This window comes from Bison bison, unplaced genomic scaffold (genome assembly GCF_000754665.1).
Source record: "Bison bison bison isolate TAMUID 2011002044 unplaced genomic scaffold, Bison_UMD1.0 scf7180017864456, whole genome shotgun sequence".
NCBI classification, from domain to species: domain Eukaryota; kingdom Metazoa; phylum Chordata; class Mammalia; order Artiodactyla; family Bovidae; genus Bison; species Bison bison.
In genome coordinates, this window is record NW_011495018.1 from 12,209,310 (window position 1) to 12,230,836 (window position 21,527).

Consider the following 21,527-nt stretch of genomic DNA (forward strand, 5'->3'; position numbering starts at 1 on the left):
CATTCCCACCAGCAGTGTGAGAGGGTTCCCTTTTCTCCATATCATGTCCAGGATTTGTTATTTATAGATTTATTTTGTTAATGGCCATAGAATAGGTGGCCGTTTGTGTTGATGAGTTTTTATCATTTCTTGAGTTCTTATCATTTCTTGATGAGTTTTTATCATTTCTTGATATAGGGACTGATGTCCCATAACCTGAGGGCAGGTTACACAAGCTACAGCTTTATTGTGCAAGGAAGTTCTATTCACATATCAACTTAAAATATGATTAAACTGTAACATACATTTTTAAAGTACATGTCCTAAGTATAATTGCGTAAATTCTCAAAAAGATTTTTCTATTCACCACTTTTTCCTATTTCCTCCAAGAGTAGCCACAGTCCTGATTTATAACACCACAGATTAATTTTTCCTGTTTGTGTATTTTATAGGAAATTTAAATCTCACATAAATATGTCCTCATTGGTGCGATATATTCATGTATTGAATATAGTTGTTATTTTTTTGACTGTTTCTGTATATTATGTGAATCAGGGCCTGTTTTGTCCTGAGTTTTTTCTTTTGAGTTTGTGGCTTTCTGAGCAGTGTTGCTGTAATAAGTTTTCTCTGATACAGCCATTTGTAAACTGGTATTTACTTTTTATTGATAATAAACTGATCTGTGTTGGCCACATGAATTGTCTTTGTACATATTTTGATTGTATTGATGAGTTTTTATTTCCTTTGTAAATTCCTGTGGGGTTTCACTGTAGAGAGCTGCATAATTTGGGGCAAAAGACTCAACATAGTGGTCCTGGATTTCTCTTTGGTAAATTTAGAGGTGGTTGAGCTAGATAAATACCAGTCATTTCCCAGATCTCCAGTCTGATATTTTTATTTAATTTATAATCAATTCAGAATCCCAGTTACAAAATACCTTCAGCAGTTAATCCTTTTGTTTTGCTTACTGTAGGTCAGATTCAATGTGCTACAATATGTTGTCCCAGAAGTAAAAGACCTTTACAATTGGCTGGAAGTCGAATTTAACCCACTAAAACTCTGTGAGAGAGTCACAAAGGTAAGCTTTGGTTATGTAATCATGTAGCCATCCCTGTTACGGTTTTACGTTGTATTTTCTTTTTTATTGGAACGTAATTGCTTTACATTGGGTCCGTTTTTCTGATGTACAGTGAAGTAAATCGGCCATATGCATGCATATGTCTTCTTCTGTCTTGGACTTCCTTCCACCCTGCTCATCACAGAGCACCTGCTGAGCTTTATGTGTCGCGGCTTCTCACTAGCTGTTTTCCACCCGGCAGTGTGTACTTGTCAGTCAGAACCTCCCAGTTAGCCCCGTATTTGTTAACAGAGGAGTGTTATCCTATGTGTTCGAATTCGGTGCACATTTCATTGTCTTTTTTCTTTGTGTCAAGAGAAAAGATATTTCTGATGTGCTAAATAAACCTTTGGAGGTAAATTAGCAGCATGACTTAATTTAGCCATTGCTGTCAGTCACCTTCACACAAGAGTAAGTAGCTTCCTGTTACATTTTGTATTTCTTTGCATTGTGTGGTGATTTTGTCTGTGAAGAAAATGAAAAAGTATCACAAGTGTTTTAGTATTTATTGTAGAGAAAATATAACTCTTTTAATGGATTTTATAGGTTCTCAATTGGGTTAGGGAGCAACCTGAAAAGGAACCAGAGTTACAACAGTATGTTCCACAACTGCAGAACAACACCATACTCCGGCTTCTCCAGCAGGTAAAGATGGAAAAATGGATGTTTCATGGAACAGCTGGGAATGTTCCATTGATTGTTCTGATCACAAAACTAAAAAATTTAGAAATAGCTGAGAAAAAAGCTTCCTCAAATTCTAACCCTCACCAAAATTATTTTATGTGTTTGATTTGAAAACTAGTTATTTTACATAATTCATAGCTGCTTTTGTCTCTTTTTGTTATTAAAGAGTTAGCCATGTACATCTTATTCCTTTTAATACCTATGTAGTTTTTCATTGTCTAAAAGTACCATGGTTTGTTTATTCAGACTATTGGTGGAAATTTTTTAGTTTTTTTGGCCATAATAAGTTGAAATAGTGAACTTCTTTACAAGTATCTTTGCATACTTCTGTAACTTTTGTGGCTAAGAAGTGGAGTTAGTCATAGTCTACACATTTAAAACTTTTTTTAACAGATCCTCAGAGATTGAATTCATGGACCCTCCCACCAGTAATGAAGAAAGCTTTTTTTCCTGCTAACACTAGTATTGTCAGTCTTTTAGTTTTTTTTTGGCAACCCTGTGGTATGTGGGATCTCAGTTTCACAACCAGGGATGGGTCCCGTACCCCTCACATTGGACGCGTGGATTCTTAACCACTTGACTGCTAGGGAAGTCCCAGTATTGTCAGTCTTTTAACTATTGCAGTTCAGCTTTATACTTAAGTTTGAATATTATGGTTTACAGTATGATTTAAATGATCCTGTTGTGTCTTCCATTGTTTCATTGGTGGTGGAGAGCGTTTACTATATGTTAACTTCCATATTTGTGCACATGTCATTGACCTGCTTTCTTTCTTGTATGTGAGCAGTGTTATTTCTTCTGTGCTACACAAATAATTGAAGGCTAATTAGCAGTATAACTAAATAGTAATACTGCCAGTCTCCTTCAGACAAACAGTTTTATTAAATGTTCAGATAAATTAGGTAAGTAGCAGGTCTCTATCTACAAATATGTGACCATTTAGGGTTTTTTGTTTTTACAGAACTAGGATTTGAAAGGATTATGTGATGGTTTGAAATATGGCATAATCTTTTCATTAGCCTTGGATTTTAATTCTGGCTCCAGCAGTGCATGTTTACATACTCTGAGCTTCAGTTTCTTTTCTTTGAAAAATAGGCTAACTTTCTAACTTTCTAGTGTTCCACGAGACTCCATGTAACAATGGCTGAGTAAATGATGGCTATTATTACTAACCTTGTGTTTCTTATGCAGGTGGCACAAATTTATCAGAGCATTGAGTTTTCTCGTTTGACTTCTCTGGTTCCTTTTGTTGATGCTTTCCAACTGGAACGGGCCATAGTAGATGCAGCTCGGCACTGCGACCTGCAGGTAGGTGCTTCCAGGGGACACTGAGGTGGTGGAAGGCCTAAGGACTAAAACACATACTCTTTGTTCTCTGCTTTTGGTAGAGTGGCACTGTTTTAAAGCTTTACTGAATTGAGGTTTCTAGCTTTGATATTTGACATTCTTCAGTGGATTTTTTTTTCTTAAAGTTGAAATTTTAATCAAAGTCACTCATTTGTATAAAGACTTTATATTTGCATGTAGATTTAACTATTGATAATACTCTTCAATTTTCATAGGTTCGTATTGACCACACTTCTCGGACCCTTAGTTTTGGATCTGATTTGAATTATGCTACTCGAGAAGATGCTCCAATTGGTCCTCATCTGCAAAGCATGCCTTCAGAACAGATAAGAAATCAGCTGACCGCCATGTCCTCGGTACTTGCGAAAGCACTTGAAGTCATTAAGCCAGCTCATATCCTGGTATGCATCTGTGGGAGAAATGGATGATGGAATTATGAGGGGCCCTTTAGGTCTTTGACAAAAAGGTTTGAAATGATATCTCAGAGAAGGGATTTATTATATATTTCCTCTTTAGTTGTGTTTGATACTTTTGATATTTTGTTAAATATCTTTGTCAGATAACAGATCATTGAGCTGCCTTCTGTGGGTCAGAATAACAGGTTAAGGTGATCATAGGAGTACTGTGATGAGTGATAACAAACCACAGCTGATGACCCTCCACATAGGGAGGACTGTGATCATGCCTTGCCTTTCTGTTTAAGTTGTTTGTGAACTCTGTTAGTATTTTCTCCTTGGCTTGAACACTTTATAGTACACGTGGTTCAGATAAAAGTTGGCCTAACAGATAAAGGTTCTTCAGCTATGTCATTGCTGTTAAAGACTTTGAATAGTTGTAGCATCATAGTATTTGGTGCTAGAAACCAGTAGTTGAATAACGTCATCCTCTCTTTTTAAATGCAAATACATGTTAGGATAATACATTAGGAGTATGTAGCAATATTTTTGGTATTGGATACTGTGCTATGTCACTTAAAAATATTTTTAATGCATTTGTTCTTGAAGCAAGAGAAAGAAGAACAGCATCAGTTGGCTGTTACTGCATACCTTAAAAATTCACGGAAAGAGCACCAGCGTATCTTGGCTCGCCGTCAGACAATTGAGGAAAGAAAAGAGCGGCTTGAGAGTCTGAATATTCAGCGTGAGAAAGAAGAACTGGAGCAGAGGGAAGCTGAACTCCAGAAAGTGCGGAAGGCTGAGGAAGAGAGGCTGAGACAAGAGGCAAAGGAGAGAGAGAAGGAGCGGATCTTACAGGAACATGAACAAATCAAGAAGAAAACTGTTCGTGAGCGTTTGGAGCAAATCAAGAAGACGGAACTGGGTGCCAAAGCATTCAAAGATATTGACATTGAAGTATGTAGCGTATTAATAAATTAAAATTCCAGTTTTATTCAGGTCTCTTAGAAGCACAATTCTTCACCATTTATTGGTTTACTTTAGGTTATTTGGTTATTTTGCTCAGTTTGATTACAGCTATTAATAGTTCATTAGTCTATGAAATAAGCATTTGTTTTGGTGACTCCACGGTTTTTAGTCACTGTTGAAATGGAGTTTGGATACAATAGAATACAGGAATAAGAAGTAGGTGTTATGATTACATTGTTTTTCCTCACAATCAAATAAGCCTTTTTAAAACATTTTTCTGTTGCCTGAATTTACCCATTGTAAGCATTTGCCCTTTTGAAATAAAGTAATTTAGGATCCATTTCTAGAAAGAAATGGTGCTCCATATTGACTGGTATGCACTTCTTTTATACTCTTATTAATTGTGGTACATTTCTGTTACTTTTTCAGGACCTTGAAGAATTGGATCCTGATTTCATCATGGCTAAACAGGTTGAACAACTGGAGAAAGAAAAGAAGGAACTTCAGGAACGCCTAAAGAATCAAGAAAAGAAGGTAAATGAAAGAACTGGTGAACTTTAACGTGCCAAGTTAAAAGATTTTTTTTAACAACATTTGTTTTCATGATACTCAGATTGACTACTTTGAAAGAGCTAAGCGTTTGGAAGAAATCCCCTTGATAAAGAGTGCTTACGAAGAACAGAGAATTAAAGACATGGATCTGTGGGAACAACAAGAAGAAGAAAGAGTAAGGCTTTAATTTAATTGTAATATTTTTAGACTGTAAGCAAGTATAATAAAGCCGGTAATGGGAAAAGGGTTTCAAATTGATTTTTGTATTATTTCACCAGAAATTGTGCTTTAGTAGCTGTATACACACAGGTCAGTAGACATTTACAAAACAGAGATTAAAAAATGAAACTTGTAAAGTACAAAGGATAGCTGAACTTTCTTTTTTTTTTTGAAAACTACTTTATGGAGATAATAATTCACAAATTTAAAGTGTGCAATCGACATTTTTAGTATACGGAATTGGGCAACAATCTGATTTTAGAACATACCCCAAAGGAAACTTCATACCCATTAGCAGTCGCTCCATTTTCTCTCCACTCCTTCAGCAGCCACTTAGCTCCTTTCTGTCTCTAGGCTTGTCTGCCTTGGGTATTTCTTACAGGTGGAATCATACAGTCTGTGTGTGTGAGACTGACAGCTCCTTCAGGAGTCTTATTTGTTTATATGTACTTAACAATACAAAAGCAACATTTGCAAATGCTTGTAGTGGCCAAATTTGTAGTAAAAATGAGTGACCTCATTTTGGTTAAAAAAGTAACCACAGGCAGGAGACCACGTATATCTGTGCTGGCTGCCTCCTCTTGGTTTCATTGGATTGTTGTCATTCTGGGCCTAGTGTTAACCATCTTTTCCAGTTTTCTTAGAAGTTGGAATTTGTGTGATAGTTCTTTTAACACGAAACTAGAGAAAGCTTGAGAGGATTTGCTGCTTTTTTTTAAGTTAATTTATTGAAACAAAATTAAAAAAAATTTTTTTTGCTTTTGCCTCATGGCATTTGGGATTTTAGTTCCCTGATCAGGGATCAAACCCACACTCCCTGGAGGGGCCAGAGAAATTCCTCCAGTTGCTTTTAAAGAAGAAAATACAGTAAATAATAAAGCCATGAAGTATTTGTTGTTTTATCACACACAATTTAGTTCTTCCTCCATAAATTTTGTGGTTGTCCTTGTTCAGTCTCTTAAGTCCTGTCCAACTCTTTGTGACTCCATGAACTGCAGCCCTCCAGGCTTCTCTGTCCTTCATTATCTCCAGGAGTTTGCTCAAACTCGTGTCCATTGAGTTAGTGATGCTATGGTGCTGTGGGGTTAAAGCTGTTTCTTACAGATGCCCCACGTCTTTTTTATTCATCTTCTGTTCCTCATTGTCATCCTAGGGATCTGTTGGTATGGCAGGGGCAGAATGGAGGGGGCAGAGGAAATACTTATACTTCTGCAAGAATATCTGTCAGAAATTTGGGATAAATTCATAATCAGATGATTAGCACTTTGAAATTTAACTTTGTATCATGTGTTTGCAGATTACTACGATGCAGCTAGAACGGGAAAAGGCTCTAGAACATAAGAACCGGATGTCACGAATGCTTGAAGACAGAGATTTGTTTGTAATGCGGCTCAAGGCAGCACGACAGTCTGTTTATGAGGTGAACTTCTTGGTTTCAGGGAAACCTTTATTCGTGAGCTTTTGCCTTAAGGATTCTTCAGTGTGGTGGTACATTCTCTGTCTTGAGCAAACATAATCATCATTCAAATAATATTTTAATAGAGATGTCTTGAAATTATTTCCTAGACTTAAGTAGCCATCACTATAAAAGGATTTTTTCTGAAGGTGAAAATAGACTGCATTAAACTTGCCTTTGATACAAACTTTTGTTCTTTGATTCAGAAAGAGAAAAAAAACTAGATCGAAAAGTCCTGCGCTTAGACTCTGATTTAATCATTTATATAAATCCACTATGTATAGATAATACTGTCAATTCAAAGTTTTAACCATTTGACAACGCAAAAACTTATTATTTGGAAATTTGATTTTTAGGTTTGTAGGTTGCTTTTTATGGTTCCACCAGACTTAACCATGCTTTTGTAACTTATTGCCATTTTGTAGCCCTTGATAATTTGATTCCTTTCTTTTGGTGATCATTCAATTACAGGAAAAACTGAAACAGTTTGAAGAGCGATTAGCAGAAGAACGTCATAATCGCTTGGAAGAACGTAAAAGGCAGCGTAAAGAAGAACGAAGGATAACCTACTATAGAGAAAAAGAAGAGGAAGAGCAGAGGAGGGCAGAAGAAAAGATGCTAAAAGGTGACTATTTAGACCGAGACTGGGGCTGTGCGGCAAGGTGGATAATAGGTCTTCTCTCTACAGCCTTACTTAGGAAACGGGAAAGTGGCGCCAAGGCGATTAGCTGCTTCACTGCAGCCAACGAGTTCTCAGGTGCTGACAACCTGACTTGGTTCTCTGCAGTGTGTTACCTGTGAGGCTGTTAATGTCCTCTGCCAGCCTATTTCAACGATTTTGGTGTTCTTTCACAAACTTTGCCCTCGTATTTTTTGTCATTGTAGTCTGTATAGTATTAACATTTATTGAGCAAAACGTGCCACGTGAAGTTTCTCAAATGATCCTTTTTGTGGCATCGCAGATGCTCAGGTGTTGGGGTGGGATTCTAATATCTTTACTTGTGTTGAGTAGGATAATACTTGTTTCCTTGAATATTTTCTGATATTCAAGTTTAGCTGATTATAAACTATTTTAAACTTTTTAAAAAGAGTTTTTTTCTACATTATGCTGCCTCTAATACCCGAAAAGTAGACGTATAGCACTGGTGGGAACGTGTGGGTGGGAGGCACATTTTATAACCTCATGTGTCGTGCAGAGCGAGAAGAGCGAGAGCGGGCTGAGCGTGCGAAGCGTGAGGAGGAGCTTCGGGAATATCAGGAGCGGGTCAAGAAGTTAGAAGAAGTTGAAAGGAAAAAACGTCAGAGGGAGTTGGAAATTGAAGAAAGGGAGCGTCGTAGAGAGGAGGAGAGGAGACTTGGTGATGACTCACTTTCTAGAAAGGTAAGTACGAACGTCAGTGTTACCTGATGTGTAGTTAACAGCCAGGTCTCTGCATATCAGAGCTGTCTTCGTGTGTCAGTGTCTGGGCATGGTGTTTTGAATCACATCGTTCAGATTTAAGTCTGATACTGCTTTATCTTTCCAAAGACGGAGGGTTCCTAAGGAGGATGGGGAGGGGATTAGACTTGTCTTAGCAAGCTGGGATTTTATAGGCTTTAGAGTACTTGTCAGGAAGAACTAATCCCATGAAATGAAGTATTTGAGGAAAAGTAACACAGTCACATGGAAGAGGAATATGTTTGGTTCCTTGAAAGGAGTTGCTATGATGTAAGGTCCTCAAAGATGAATTTGGGGGACCAGCTAGTATTCAACATTCCTTGTTAGAAATGCAGTCTCAGGCTCAGAGCCAAATCTTTTGAACCAGAATTTGCATTTTAACAAGATTACCAGGTGCTTCAAATGCTGGTCTAAGTGTTTATTTTTAATTTCCATTTGTGTCCAAAGCGACCAGTGCTTCTGACTTTATCTTGTATAAAAAGGGTATCTGATAGCTTCTGGCAGTAGCTTTGTTACCTCCTTAAATCACATTGTTTCAAATCCATCCCTCCTTTGTGTCCCTGTGCTCCTGCCTTAATTCAGCTGGTTTCTTTTGCCTGTATTACTTACAGGTCTTATCCCTGGTTGTCATCTTTCCCCCCAGCCTCAGACCTTCATCTATACTGTGGCTTGCTTGGTTTTTCATAACACGTACTTAATTGTCACCTCTGCTTTCGGTTTCAGACCTTCCTTTGGGTCGTACTCATTGCTTGGAGCCCAACTAAATCAAACACAGCCTAGCAGTCAAGGCCTTTTATGTTTACTGTCGTTTTGTTAGCTTCATCAGTTGCTGTTTCCTTAGTCACTTCTGCTCTAGCTATTCTGAGCTCGTGTTAGCTTTTACTGTGTCTGTGACATCTGCCTCCATGCTCTTTGTTTTTCCTGCAGTGTGTCTGTGCTGTCCTTTAAATGAAATACTGCTGTTTTTTAAGGTTAGCGGTAAGTGGCTGGAGGGTTTATTGCCTGCCATGGCTCTGAGCCTTTATCTGTGCCACACCTGTATCAGTGCTTCCCTTTATTGGAGGGTCTGCTCCTAGTTATGTAGCCTTCAGTTTGTTTTATAATATATGAATGGATTTTTAGTTTTGTTAGTCTTGGTAATTATTATTAGTGTTCTTTTTCTATTGGGCACTTGTGTGTGTGTGATTTGCTTGTGTGTGTGTAATTTGCTACATCCTGTTAATTCAGTTCTTCTGAAGCAGATGAGGTAGACCACCCATGGCTATGGATTTCAAAGGTTTTTATCCGCTTTTGCAGTTCTGTGTTCATCCTTTGTTGTTGTTGTTTCTGTTTGTTAGCTCCCCCTTCCCTTTCAGTTGGAGGGTGTTCAGTTCTTTCTGTTCATGTTTAACATGGTAGCTAACTGTGGTGACTGACTACTTGCTATGATGTAAGGGTCCTCAAAGATGAATTTGGGGGACCAGCCAGTATTCAACATCCCTTGTTAGAAATGCAGTCTCAGGCTTTATTCCTGATATTTGTTTGGCATTCATGCTTTTCTCTGCTCTTTGACCATCCATTCTTTTCAAAGTCTAAACTTACAGTCTGTAGATTTTGAGAACTCTTCCCTTTCTTTAGAACAAACAAAATGTGCAAAACAAACAAAACAAGCACTGCTGTGCTGGTCGCATCTGACTCTTCGTGACCCCACAGATTGCAGCCCGCCAGGCCCCTCTGTCCATGGGGATTCCAGGCAGGAATACTAGAGTGGGTTGCCGTGCCCTCCTCCGTGCTCTCCCAACCTAGGGGTCGAACCCAGGTCTCCTGAATGGCAGGTGGAGTCTTACTGACAGAGCCACCGGAAAAGCCCGAACACCGTAAGGCGTAAGGCCTCTGTGTCTCCTGCAGTAGCGCCTGTGTTGGTCGTGCAGTTGTGTCCAACTCTGCAGCCCCGTGGACTGTGTGGCTGGCCAGGCTCCTCTGTCCATGGACTTCTCCAGGCGTGAATATTGGAGTGAGGAGCCATTCCCTTCTCCAGGGGATCTTCCCAACCCAGGGGCTGAACCCTGGTCTCCTGAATTGCAGGCAGATTCTTTACTGTCTGAACCACATCTGTTTAAAAGCTTTACTTAAATTTATTGCCTCCAATGCATTTAAACAATGTTTTCTATTTAGAAATCACTTAGCAGTTTCACAACTGCATTGGCAAGGTGATTTAGTTTAAAATATGTTTACACTGTATCATTTCCCCTTTGCATGTAAGTTTTTTGTTTGTATATTCTATATTTTTGTGTATGCCTCGCAAGAAGTTTTGTTTTTCTCTCACAGTTGCATAATGGTTCATTGGTTTAGCCAGTTCAAAATCATCCTCCTTCAGAAGTTGAGAGACCTGTCTGTGCTTACTGTCCTAGTACTTAGCGGGAAGAGAGAGGGTTCTTGACAATAGTCTTGATCTTTTTAGTTCAGTAGATATTCTGCTGTATTCCTAGGAAGCTCTGAGAAAAGAAGTTCTAATGTTTCACCAAGTCTTTGTTTAGCTGCCTAAGCTTAGGTCTTTACTGTTCACCCTTTCGGCACGTGTGCCCATCAGTCAGGATTCAGCTTACATAGAGCATATTGAATTGTCTTAACTCAGGAAGATTTTTTCTCCTTTTCTCTTCTTCTGGCCTTTCAAAATCCTATTCTTTATCTCTTTTAATGTTTCAGTTATTTTTTTCATCTCTTTGTGCTATAGCAACTAGCTCTTTGAGGTTCCCGTTCAGTTTCTATCAGCGGTGTTGCTAATGTAGTGACTCTCACTTGCTCAATGTAGGACTCTCGTTGGGGAGATAGAGATACAGAAGGCACTTGGAGAAAAGGACCCGAAACAGATTCTGAGTGGAGAAGAGGCCCTCCAGAGAAGTAAGTAGAATTAAGGAGAAGAGACTAATCATAGGTCCTGTTAGTATCTTATTAGTGTTTTTCTAATTTGGCATATTTTGTGGGGGTGGGGAAAAGGGAGTCATGAAGAATTGTATGTGTGTCTATTACTGAAATGTTTGTCATGGTTTACTTCAGTGCTGCTGTAATTACTGACATAGATATCTTGAAAATATGTGCTTTAGGTTTTTCTTTTTTAATCTCCTAAACTAATGGTATTTGAGGTTAGAGTATAGTGAATGGTTTCATAGTATTTTTCTTGTCGTTTTGAAAGCTGGTAGTAATAGATTTAGAAATTGCTAAGGCATTCCTCAGAAAATGAAGATACCTTTTAGAGGCAGTTGTCTGCTTACTGGTTTATTTGTTGACATAAAATTTTGGATTTTGTGTTTTTTTTTTTTTTTAATTGGAACATACTCTTGTGGGACTAAGATTAGTGAATTTACACTTTGGAAGTGAGTAAAATCATTGCCAAAGAGATGACGTACTTTGTTAAGTGTACTCTTAAAGATGTTTGACTTGTTACTCTGTAGGGAGTGGAGACGTGGAGAAGGGCGGGACGAAGAGAGACCTCACAGAAGAGATGATGACCGACCGAGGCGCCTGGGGGATGATGAAGAGAGAGAGTCCTCTGTTAGACCAGATGATGATCGCATTCCCCGACGTGGCATGGATGACGACAGAGGCCCACGACGTGGTCCTGATGAAGATCGGTTCTCTCGCAGGGGGGCGGACGATGACCGGCCTTCTTGGCGTAGCGCAGATGATGACCGGCCTCCCAGACGAATTGGCGATGAAGACAGGGGTAGCTGGCGTCACGCGGATGATGACAGACCACCTAGACGGGGACTGGACGAGGACAGAGGAAGCTGGCGCACGGCTGATGAGGACAGAGGACCCAGACGCGGGCTGGATGAGGACCGGGGGCCGCGCCGAGGAGGTGCGGACGATGAGCGTTCGTCCTGGCGGAATGCTGACGACGATCGTCCCAGGAGGGGCATGGATGATGACCGGGGTCCCAGGCGGGGCTTGGATGATGACCGGGGTCCCAGGCGGGGCTTGGATGATGATCGAGGACCTTGGCGGAATACCGACGATGATAGATTTTCCAGGCGTGGTGCAGATGATGACAGATTTTCCAGGCGCGGTGCAGATGATGACAGGGGGCCTTGGAGAAACATGGATGACGATCGGATCTCAAGACGGGCTGATGATGATCGGATTCCCAGAAGGGGTGATGATTCACGACCTGGTCCCTGGAGACCATTTGTCAAACCAGGTAAAATTGTGGTAATTGGATGCTTTATATATATTTACAAATGCTACCTGAAGTTTTATACCAGCTAATCCCCACTATTCTGTGAAGGGTAGCAGGTTATTTCAAAGAAAAAACACAGGTCTCAAAGGACAACTTACATTTTGATTGTTAAGTAAGACGTGTTCCTGCTATTTCAGGGCTTTGAGGTTCTTCTTTCTGTGCTCGTCCCTAAGTATCAGTGTTCTTCAGGATCCTTCCTGGACTGGACTACTTGTAGAAGTAATGAAAAATAAAAATATACTTACTAATCATTTGTCTGTACTCTTGTCAACCATGGCATTATGTTCATGAGAGGAGCCCATTTCCTTTCTCGGTCTTGGGCCTGTTCATCCTTTCATACTTTTTTTTAAAATTTATTCAGCTGTGCTGGGAGAAGGCAATGGCACCCCACTCCATTACTCTTGCCTGGAAAATCCCATGGATGGCGGAGCCCGGTAGGCTGCAGTCCATGGTGTCACTGAGTCGGACACGACTGAGCGACTTCACTTTCACTTTTCACTTTGATGCATTGGAGAAGGAAATGGCAACCCACTCCAGTGTTCTTGCCTGGAGAATCCCAGGGATGGGGGAGCCTGGTGGGCTGCCGTCTATGGGGTCGCACAGAGTCGCACACGACTGAAGCAACTTAGCAACAGCAGCAGCAGTAGCTGGGACTTAGCTGCCGAGCGCAGGATCTTATTTTGTGGCATGTGAGTTCTAGTTCCCTGACCAAGGATCGAACCCAGGCTTCCATTGGGAGAGTGGAATTTTTATAGCTGCTGGACTACCAGGGAACTATCCCCGCTTCATAATTTTTATTATTCTCAAGTAACTGTGTACAGGTCTATGCCTTCATTACTGTCTTGCCCAGATGACTTTTCCCCATACCTTCAGACCTGAGTTTCCAACTTTTGTGTAGCACCTGGTCACTGACACTTCAGACTCAACCTATGAAAACAGAATTCCTCCCTGCCCACACCTCCCTCCCTCCCCAGGGGAAAAAAACCAAACCCACACACGTTTTCTCTTTAGGGGCATCACTGTCCATCTAATTGTATAAAATGGGAGTTCTCCTTTACTCTGCTCTTTCATCCTCCTCGTATCTTTTCAATAACTGATGTCTTTTCAGTAATTTGTTTTAAAAGCAGTTTGAGCACCTGCCTGCCCCTTAGCCTGGGTGGTTTCTGTTGCATGCTTGTGTTTCTTCTCACTTTATTCCATTGTGAAATTTTGTGACTTTTGGGTAAGCTTAACTTTGCTGTGCTTTTTGTAACATGGGGATAATAGCATAGTAGATTCTCATTAATTCATGATAATTACGTTTTTATAAAGTCAGTGAATACTGAACCATTGCTACTAAGGGAAATACTAGGTTAGGTTCCTGTTTTTTCCTGAACTCTCTGGTCAGTTTTTTCCAGCCAGTCAACACATAACCTTGTTTTAATTTTCTGTTTAAAGATACCTTATTTAATGTATATTATTGATTCATTAGCATTTAACTCCCTGGCCAACAGCACTGTCACTCATTCCTGAAAGAAGCTTATCTAACACCTGTATTTTCTCCCTAAGTCACATCCATTGCCTTTTTGTCTTTGGGAGAATGCTGGGGGTAACTGAAATCACTAAAAAGAAGCACAACAAAAGTGGAAATGTGGCACTAAATAGGCCACTCAGAGGCTGCTTGTTTAAAGTAGGAGAGCTGCAGCCAGAAGACAGCATTGCCTGTTTAGCTCAGCTGAGAGCAGGCCCATCAGGTGGCTCAAATGTCACCACTGGGTACCTGCCTGGAGTGACTGGTGAGTGCTGGAGTGCTAATTTTGGAATTACAGATTTTTAGCAAGTAGCAAATTAACAGGTATGGAATAATCTGCGTATCTCAGAGCTGTGGCTACAATTGAAAGAGCTAATAATAGACAGACGGTTTAGGCTAGTGCTGTGGCCCACCGGAATATAAATGGTAGTGATGATAATTGTTGGCCTTGCAGCTATGAGATTTTCATCGAAATAATCTGCTTCCTCTCATTTCCTTTTCTGTGTGCGCCTGTGCATTTGTGTGCATACATTTTTCCTAGATTTGGACATCCCATGGCTAAGTGAGATACTGAGAGGGCCAAAGGCTTTGTCCTTGTTTCATGAACTATGGTGGTAAAAGGAAAGAGTCTTTTTTGTTAGAAAGGTTTTGAAAATGTTGAAAGATACACATGAACTCATAATTGGGGCTCTGTCTCTCATATCTAGATCCTACCCCTCACCCTTGAAGTTCTCTGCTTAAATGAGTTGTCTTCACTGTCAGAACAGGTTTACAGATTTTTATACCTGAAATCTTTACATATGGAACATAAAGTTCCTATGTGTTATATGTTAGAAAAACAATAATAGGTAGTCAAAATAGGAGTTGGTTCTGTGAAATGAGGTAAATGCATTTAGTTTTTTTTAATTATGTTCGAGTGTCTTAATTAGCCATTACAGTGGTGATGGATTAACATCAAGATTTGTTGTTGCCAGTCTGTTTCTTGAGTGGAAATTTTCTTTTTTTTTTTTTTTTAAAACCTAGGTGGATGGAGAGAGAAAGAAAAAGCCAGAGAAGAGAGTTGGGGTCCACCTCGAGACCCGAGACCATCAGAAGACCGTGAATGGGAGAGGGAAAAAGAGAGAGACCGAGATAATCAAGATCGAGACGAGAACGACAGGGACCCGGAGAGAGAGAGAGACAGAGAGAGGGAGAGAGAGAGAGACAGAGAGAGAGATGGTGATCGAGACGACCGCTTCAGACGGCCAAGGTTTGATACTCTGGTTAAGACTGTGGTCTTACGGTTAAAATTCCTTTAATGTTGTCCTATACATTCCCGGCCATTTTTGAAAAACATGCTCCCCCCTTTCATATATTTATCTAGTAGCATCATAGATTTTAAAAAATTTAGAGGTCGTCTAATTGAACCAGATTCCTCTTTTCAAAGAGGGGACAGGCAGGCAGGCTGGTGCTGTCTGTAGGCGGTGTGGCTCTGTGGTGGTGGAACCAGTCCAGGTTCTTCCCTGTCCATTACTTTTCCCCTGTGGTTGAGGTCTGTTATTGCTTTTAAATTATTAAAAAGCCCCTTTGCTTTTACTAGTTTTAAGAGTTCTGTCTTCATCTGGTCAAAGTGGCTTTGTACTAATCTAATCTAGATCAGCACAATTCAGTACAGTTTCCTGCAAGGATGAAAGTGTCCTGTAGATGTAATGTCCACACAGTAACCAGCTGTCACGTTTGACTGTTGAGTGTTTGGAAGGGGTAATAACTGTTCTTTTGGACAATGCAGAGCCAGATGTTCTCATTTGACTTCATGCCTGAAGCATCAGTTTGAGGTCAACTCACGACTTTAAAGTTTATTCCTGTTATTTGCTGATCTGGGTATTATGTATCCACTTAAATTTACCCATGTTGTCTAACAATAGAACTTGTCATTTAAATTGGCTTGCAGGGATGAAGGTGGCTGGAGAAGAGGACCAGCTGAGGAGTCTTCAAGCTGGAGAGATGCAAGTCGTCGTGACGATAGGGACCGCGATGACCGGCGTCGTGAGAGAGATGATCGCCGTGATCTAAGGGACAGACGGGATGACAGGGACCGAAGAGGACCGCCTCTCAGATCAGAGCGTGAGGAAGGTAGAGATGTGTTTTCTGTGTAACTGCTGAACACCGGGGAGCCACAGTTGATGAGGGGATTTACTGTCTCTTTAACTTGTGTGAACACCAAAAATAAGATGGCCAAGTAGATCATTTATTCCATTTAAAGTTCATGGTCTTCACAAAGTTACTGGAGAAGGAAATGGCAACTCATTCCAGTGCTCCTGCCTGGGAAATTCCATGGACTGAGGAGCCTGGTAGGCTACCGTCCCTGGGGTTGCAAAGAGTCGGACAGGACTGAGCAACTTCAGTTTCACTTGCATTTTGTTTAAAACGACTATGGCACTTTTGCCTCAAAAGCTTTTACTATTTATTTGGTTTTACATCGAGGGTATTTTCTTCTTTTATAGTATAATGAAATATATTTCACTTATTTGCTGTTAAGTCTTCAATGGGAGCCAAAAATCCTGTAAAAAATTTTTATCCAGCCAGATTTTTGTCACCTTATCCTAAATTTTTTAAAAATTAGGACACTTCCCAAGCCAGTGATTTCTTGCTTGCAAGTTGGTATTTTTGTCTATTTTAAAGGTTTTTCAGAAATTGTATCAAAATGATTAAAATGTATTTAGCTTTTTTAAAATGAAGATTCTCTATCATCTTCAGTACTGGATTTCTGAGTAATTTGAGGCATTCCTTTTGCTTCAGTTCTGTTTAGTCTGAGCTGATAGAATACAGTACAAATTTATTCTCTCTCCTTTTCTTTTAATTAAAGTAAGTTCTTGGAGACGTACTGATGACAGGAAAGATGACAGGGCAGAAGAGCGGGATACTCCTCGTCGTGTTCCTCCCGCAGCTCTTTCAAGAGATCGAGACCGAGACCGAGACCGAGACCGAGAAAGGGAAGGTGAGAAAGAGAAGACCTCCTGGAGAGCTGAGAAAGATAGGGAATCTCTTCGTCGTACTAAAAATGAGACTGATGAAGATGGATGGACCACAGTACGACGTTAAGTCTCAAGATAGTGGATTCAAACTCATGTCTTTACATAGGTTTGATCACATTCAAGGATTATTATATTTGTGCTTCAACCAATCTAAATTGGATTCTTTAATGTCTCACCATAACACAAAAAGCATGAACTTGTATTAATCCTATATAATAGATTGATCAGGCACCGCATCCACAGACGGTTGGAAAACCACGCCATGTTTTTGAATTTAAGGTGTTGCATTATTTCGTCAATCATTTGTTTACAAAAAAGAAAAACTAAAAATAAATTTAAAATGAGAATTCTTCAGGTATTGAGTAACACCTATATCTTGGTATAGAACTGATCTTTTTTCTTTTGATTTTGAAATATCTGGTATTAATTTGGAATGAAGTAAGGTTCTGTTATAGAGAATGTATCTGAAGTCTCTGAAACAGGGAGCTGAAACAGTTCTCACACCATTGAGACATACCTCTAGGTACTTTGAGGTATTTACTAAATTCAGAAGGTTTTTAGGTTTACTGTAAGTGCAGTAAACATTAGACACATTGGATACAGTGGAGTTTTTGGTAGATTTTACTTGAAAGAAGGTGAGTATAAGCCAACTTGTGGTCATTATTATAATGACGAGAATACTGCTGGAGTGTGAATCCAAAACAGATATAGCTTTTAAATTTTAAAGCATTTGGTAAACTGTGGCTGAGTTGTTTCTGTTGCCAATAGCAAACTGCTTTTCCATTTATGGAGAATTCATGCCTTTCAAGCATTTTAAATATGACAATATTTATAAATGTGTGGTTTGGAGGAATTCTTTAAATTCTTTTTCCTAATTTCCTTTCTCTTCAGAATAGATTCTTTCAATAAGTAATTTGTAGTAATGACTGTGTTGACTTCAATTTTGGAGTGTAGTAGCTATGTTAAAGATTAACTCTTTGGTCTTATTGAAGCCAACACAGAACTTGCTGCTGTGTTTTTTCTTCAATGATAAATAAAACACTTACAGAATTTGTTTTAGTGTTGATTTGTGGTTAGTTAGTGTTTCATATATAATGTTTACCTTACATATTCCTTGAGTTTATTTCACTTGAGGTTTTACCAGTGATATTAACTTTCTCACTGTTGCGTATCAAAGAAAATAACCTAAATATAACAAAAAGCAAATGTGGCTAGGATGTTTCCACTAAAGTGTCTTGCTCTGTTACCTGATGAACCTCTTAGTTTCCCTGTAAAGTTGTCCTGTCTGTATGGGGGGGTGTGTGTGTGTGTAAAGTTGCATTTCCCTGTAAAGTTGTCCTCTCTGTGTGGTGTGTGTGTGATGTACATCTTGAGTTTTCCCCTGAAATTAAAAGCATAATTGATTTCACAGAATGTTAATTGCAAATTTATAGTGGCTCTAGGCACTTAGATTATCTCTGGTGTTGAGTAGTGGTGAGAATTACTCTTGGTGCAGCCATGAGGCCAGAAGAGGGAGTATTGATGGTTTTTTATAAAAAACTTTGCCAAGTGCAGCCTTTGCTTTTTGATGTTAATAATGATAGAACTCACTTTAAAAAAACGTTTTTCTTAATTTATATTTCAAACAAGTGAAAGTCTTGTGAGAAGAGGGCCTTTTGTAACAAGTGAAAACTTGGAACAGTAACCTGCTCTGTCCCCAAGTTACTAGAACAGGACATACCTGGGCAGTCACATACAGGCCCCAACAGACATTCATTTGAGCTGATTGGTTTAGATGGCTGTCTGATGGTTAGGTTTCCAGGCTGGTCTGCAAACCACCCTTCCTACCCAGACCCTCTCCCAGATGTACTGTTCTCCCAAGTTCTGTGACCTGAGTGATGGAATCAGAGCACAGGGTAAGGGCAGAAGAATGCAGCTGCTTGTGATCCTGCTCAGGGTCTCAGTCTTACCCCGTCCCTCAGTGTTTATTCTTCTGCATTTGTAGACAGGGTGTCATCACTATCAGCATGGGTGGATCTGAGGGTGGAGGCAGCGGCCCAAAGAAGGTTCCACATCCCAGTGGTTGTCCAAACTGGCTACTAGGGGGAGGTTGGCATCTATGTGTGTGACATGGTTTGGCTAGACACCGACTTAAGATTTTGTAAGTCTAACTAAAATATACTGGAAATTAATGGAAGCAATGTTCATGTAGCTAAGAACAGATTAGAAAATTAGGACTAACACTGAAATTTTTCTTTGAAGTATATGTTCATTTGTGGTACGATTTTAAAATGTAAGGCAGTCTGGCTGCACAGTTGGTAAAGCTCTTTTGAGGATTCCGTACATCTTTTTCCAAAAATATGCAGTCTTATGAAAATAAGTACTTTTGTCACTATTTTGTATACTTTCTAGACTTCAAAAAATTGGATTTCCTTTTATCTTAAATTTAGCTTTTCAAGTGCTTAAAACATGTTTCAGATTGAGAGTTGCTTTTAAATGTGTTAGAGCCTGTTTAGTAAACTTCATAAGAGAGTTCTAGAGAACTACTGACATTCTCCGTTATGCTTTAAAATACTAGAAACTAAAGTTAGCTGGAAAACAGGCAAATGGCTGGTGAGGGGTTGCTGCTGATAGGTAAGTGACCTGCCTAGTCCTTCCCGTCTGGAGAATGCACCCATCTGTTACTAGTGACTCTTGAAAAGGGAGAATTAAAGCAGTGGCAAGAGGTCACAGGAATTCGTGTGACCTAAAAACAACCCAGAAAGCAAAACTATTTTAAATTGATATGTTTTCTAGAAAAACTGAAGAGAAGTTAATGCATGCCTTTGAGTTTAGGTATATTCATGTGTGAAGTTTTCTCATTTGGAGCTGTACTAACAGGTTTTTTTTTCTTGACCAAGAAATGAATGGTTTGCCTGTGTGCACCCCCCTCCCCCTTCTCTCACCCTTTGACCAAAAAAACTCATAGCTATCTCAGCTATCATGGCAGCTTCTTAGACTTTAAAAGAAGTGTTCAAGCAAATCTGCTGTGGAGGGAGGGAGTTGTTTAATATGAAGGCAGCCTAATTTTTAATAATCTAGCTAAGCTCTCCTGGAACCTCTAAAGACTAAATCTGTTGCTGTTATTTTCAGATAGTGATTTTGTACATTTTAGATGACTTCATGTTAATTCATTTCCATTTTTACCTTCTGTGTCTGTTCCGATGGTACATACGGTGTGGTATGCACTGTGGTGGACTTGAAGATGGGAGGTTAAAAGTAGAAGTCAAGCACCTTTGCCCAAGATTAGATTTAATCTCACCGATGAAAATAACTGGTGGGATTCCAGAAGGGTTGTCTTCTAATGAGAATGGGAACACAATAGATGGAGGCTGTGTTCCTTGTGTTACCCCCCCTACACCCAGTCAGTTCCTTTAATTGGTACTTATACTGGTTTGAGGACTTCTGTGATGGTTTAAAGCTGACACAGTCCAGAGTGGAACCTTCCTGAACACCAGTTGTTTCATTAACCTTCCAGAGCTCAAAGGATTCCATCTTAAATTTAGTCTGAGAGGCAACAGCTGGAATGAGATTTCCACTATTTAGAGACCCTGAAATGGAGCAATTCAGAGTGAATGAGTTATTGCACCCGTTTGATCTTAAGTATCACATATTTTTGAAGAACTGGAATAGGAAGGGGCATAAAGAAAAAGCCAAGTAGAGTTAAAGGCAAGGTTAATGAATTCATATACTGTTACTGTATAAATACACAATTTTTTTAAACAGCACCATTTTCAAGTGTATACACAATATGGTTATAACTTGGCACTATTTTTAAAGGGGAAAAACGGTAGATGCTCGTTCAGCAATAAAAAGATCTGGTACATGAGCTGTATTCTACCTGCTACCTACAAATTGTACATTTTATACATCTCCAGCTAGGACAAAAACAAGCCACAAGGAGGGAACACCCACCCAAACTAACACTGTAAAGTATACCAAGTTTCACTTAATGATGCTACCACGCAGGGCTTCACCTGGAATTACAACTGGGTAAGGACAACAGAAATATTGTTTCAGACAATAAAATAGTCATTTTGCTGACACTCCATAAAATCGCCAGTTTTAAGTTCAGTTGAGAGGCTTTTAAAAAAATATTCTAGACCTAGTAAAGTGCCTCCATTCATAAAATTAAACATCCAAGATTAGACTGAGACAATTTCATACTGATGCGCATCTAAAATAGGTCGACGTATAAATAAACCACAGCGCCTCTAAGTTGCCACATTTCAGTTAGTGGAATACCCAGCCTTCACCATCTGGATGTGCACAAACTAGAAACATTAATCAAAATTTTAACGTCTAGTCTCAACTGCTCTTCGTTAGGAAAATACTCGGTACCGTCGGCTTCCTCTGGAAAAACCAAGACGAGCTCCACACTCCCCGGCAGCGAGGAAGAGATGGTACGCAGACCAAACACGAGAGTGGGCGGGCGGCTACCCCAGTGGCATCAGGTGGCAGCAGCAGACCGGGGTCAGGGCCCTTAGCGCAGCTTCTTGCCGGGCAGGCCGTCCCGGGCGCTGCGCGGCAGCGGGCGGGCTGCAGGCGGCGGCGGCACTTTGGAAAGCGGGCAGTACTTGATGGTGTGCGCGTTGTCGCCGCTGGCACCGCAC

General features: G+C 39.9%; 1 protein-coding gene across 1 annotated transcript in view; it reads left to right on the forward strand.

Annotated features, from left to right (window-relative positions):
• The window catches only part of EIF3A (eukaryotic translation initiation factor 3, subunit A), a 27,138-nt gene extending 9,188 nt beyond the window's left edge, over positions 1-17,950 (forward strand). Inside the window, exons 7-21 of the mRNA XM_010859269.1 lie at positions 953-1,057; positions 1,643-1,741; positions 2,972-3,088; positions 3,343-3,528; positions 4,132-4,479; positions 4,921-5,025; positions 5,105-5,218; positions 6,560-6,682; positions 7,190-7,343; positions 7,915-8,099; positions 10,948-11,036; positions 11,588-12,333; positions 14,906-15,131; positions 15,813-15,994; positions 16,728-17,950. Of these exons, the coding sequence (XP_010857571.1) occupies positions 953-1,057; positions 1,643-1,741; positions 2,972-3,088; positions 3,343-3,528; positions 4,132-4,479; positions 4,921-5,025; positions 5,105-5,218; positions 6,560-6,682; positions 7,190-7,343; positions 7,915-8,099; positions 10,948-11,036; positions 11,588-12,333; positions 14,906-15,131; positions 15,813-15,994; positions 16,728-16,963 (3,015 nt within the window). The 3' untranslated portion in view covers positions 16,964-17,950. The remainder of the gene's footprint in view (positions 1-952; positions 1,058-1,642; positions 1,742-2,971; positions 3,089-3,342; positions 3,529-4,131; positions 4,480-4,920; positions 5,026-5,104; positions 5,219-6,559; positions 6,683-7,189; positions 7,344-7,914; positions 8,100-10,947; positions 11,037-11,587; positions 12,334-14,905; positions 15,132-15,812; positions 15,995-16,727) is intronic.
• The last annotated feature ends 3,577 nt before the right edge of the window (positions 17,951-21,527 follow it).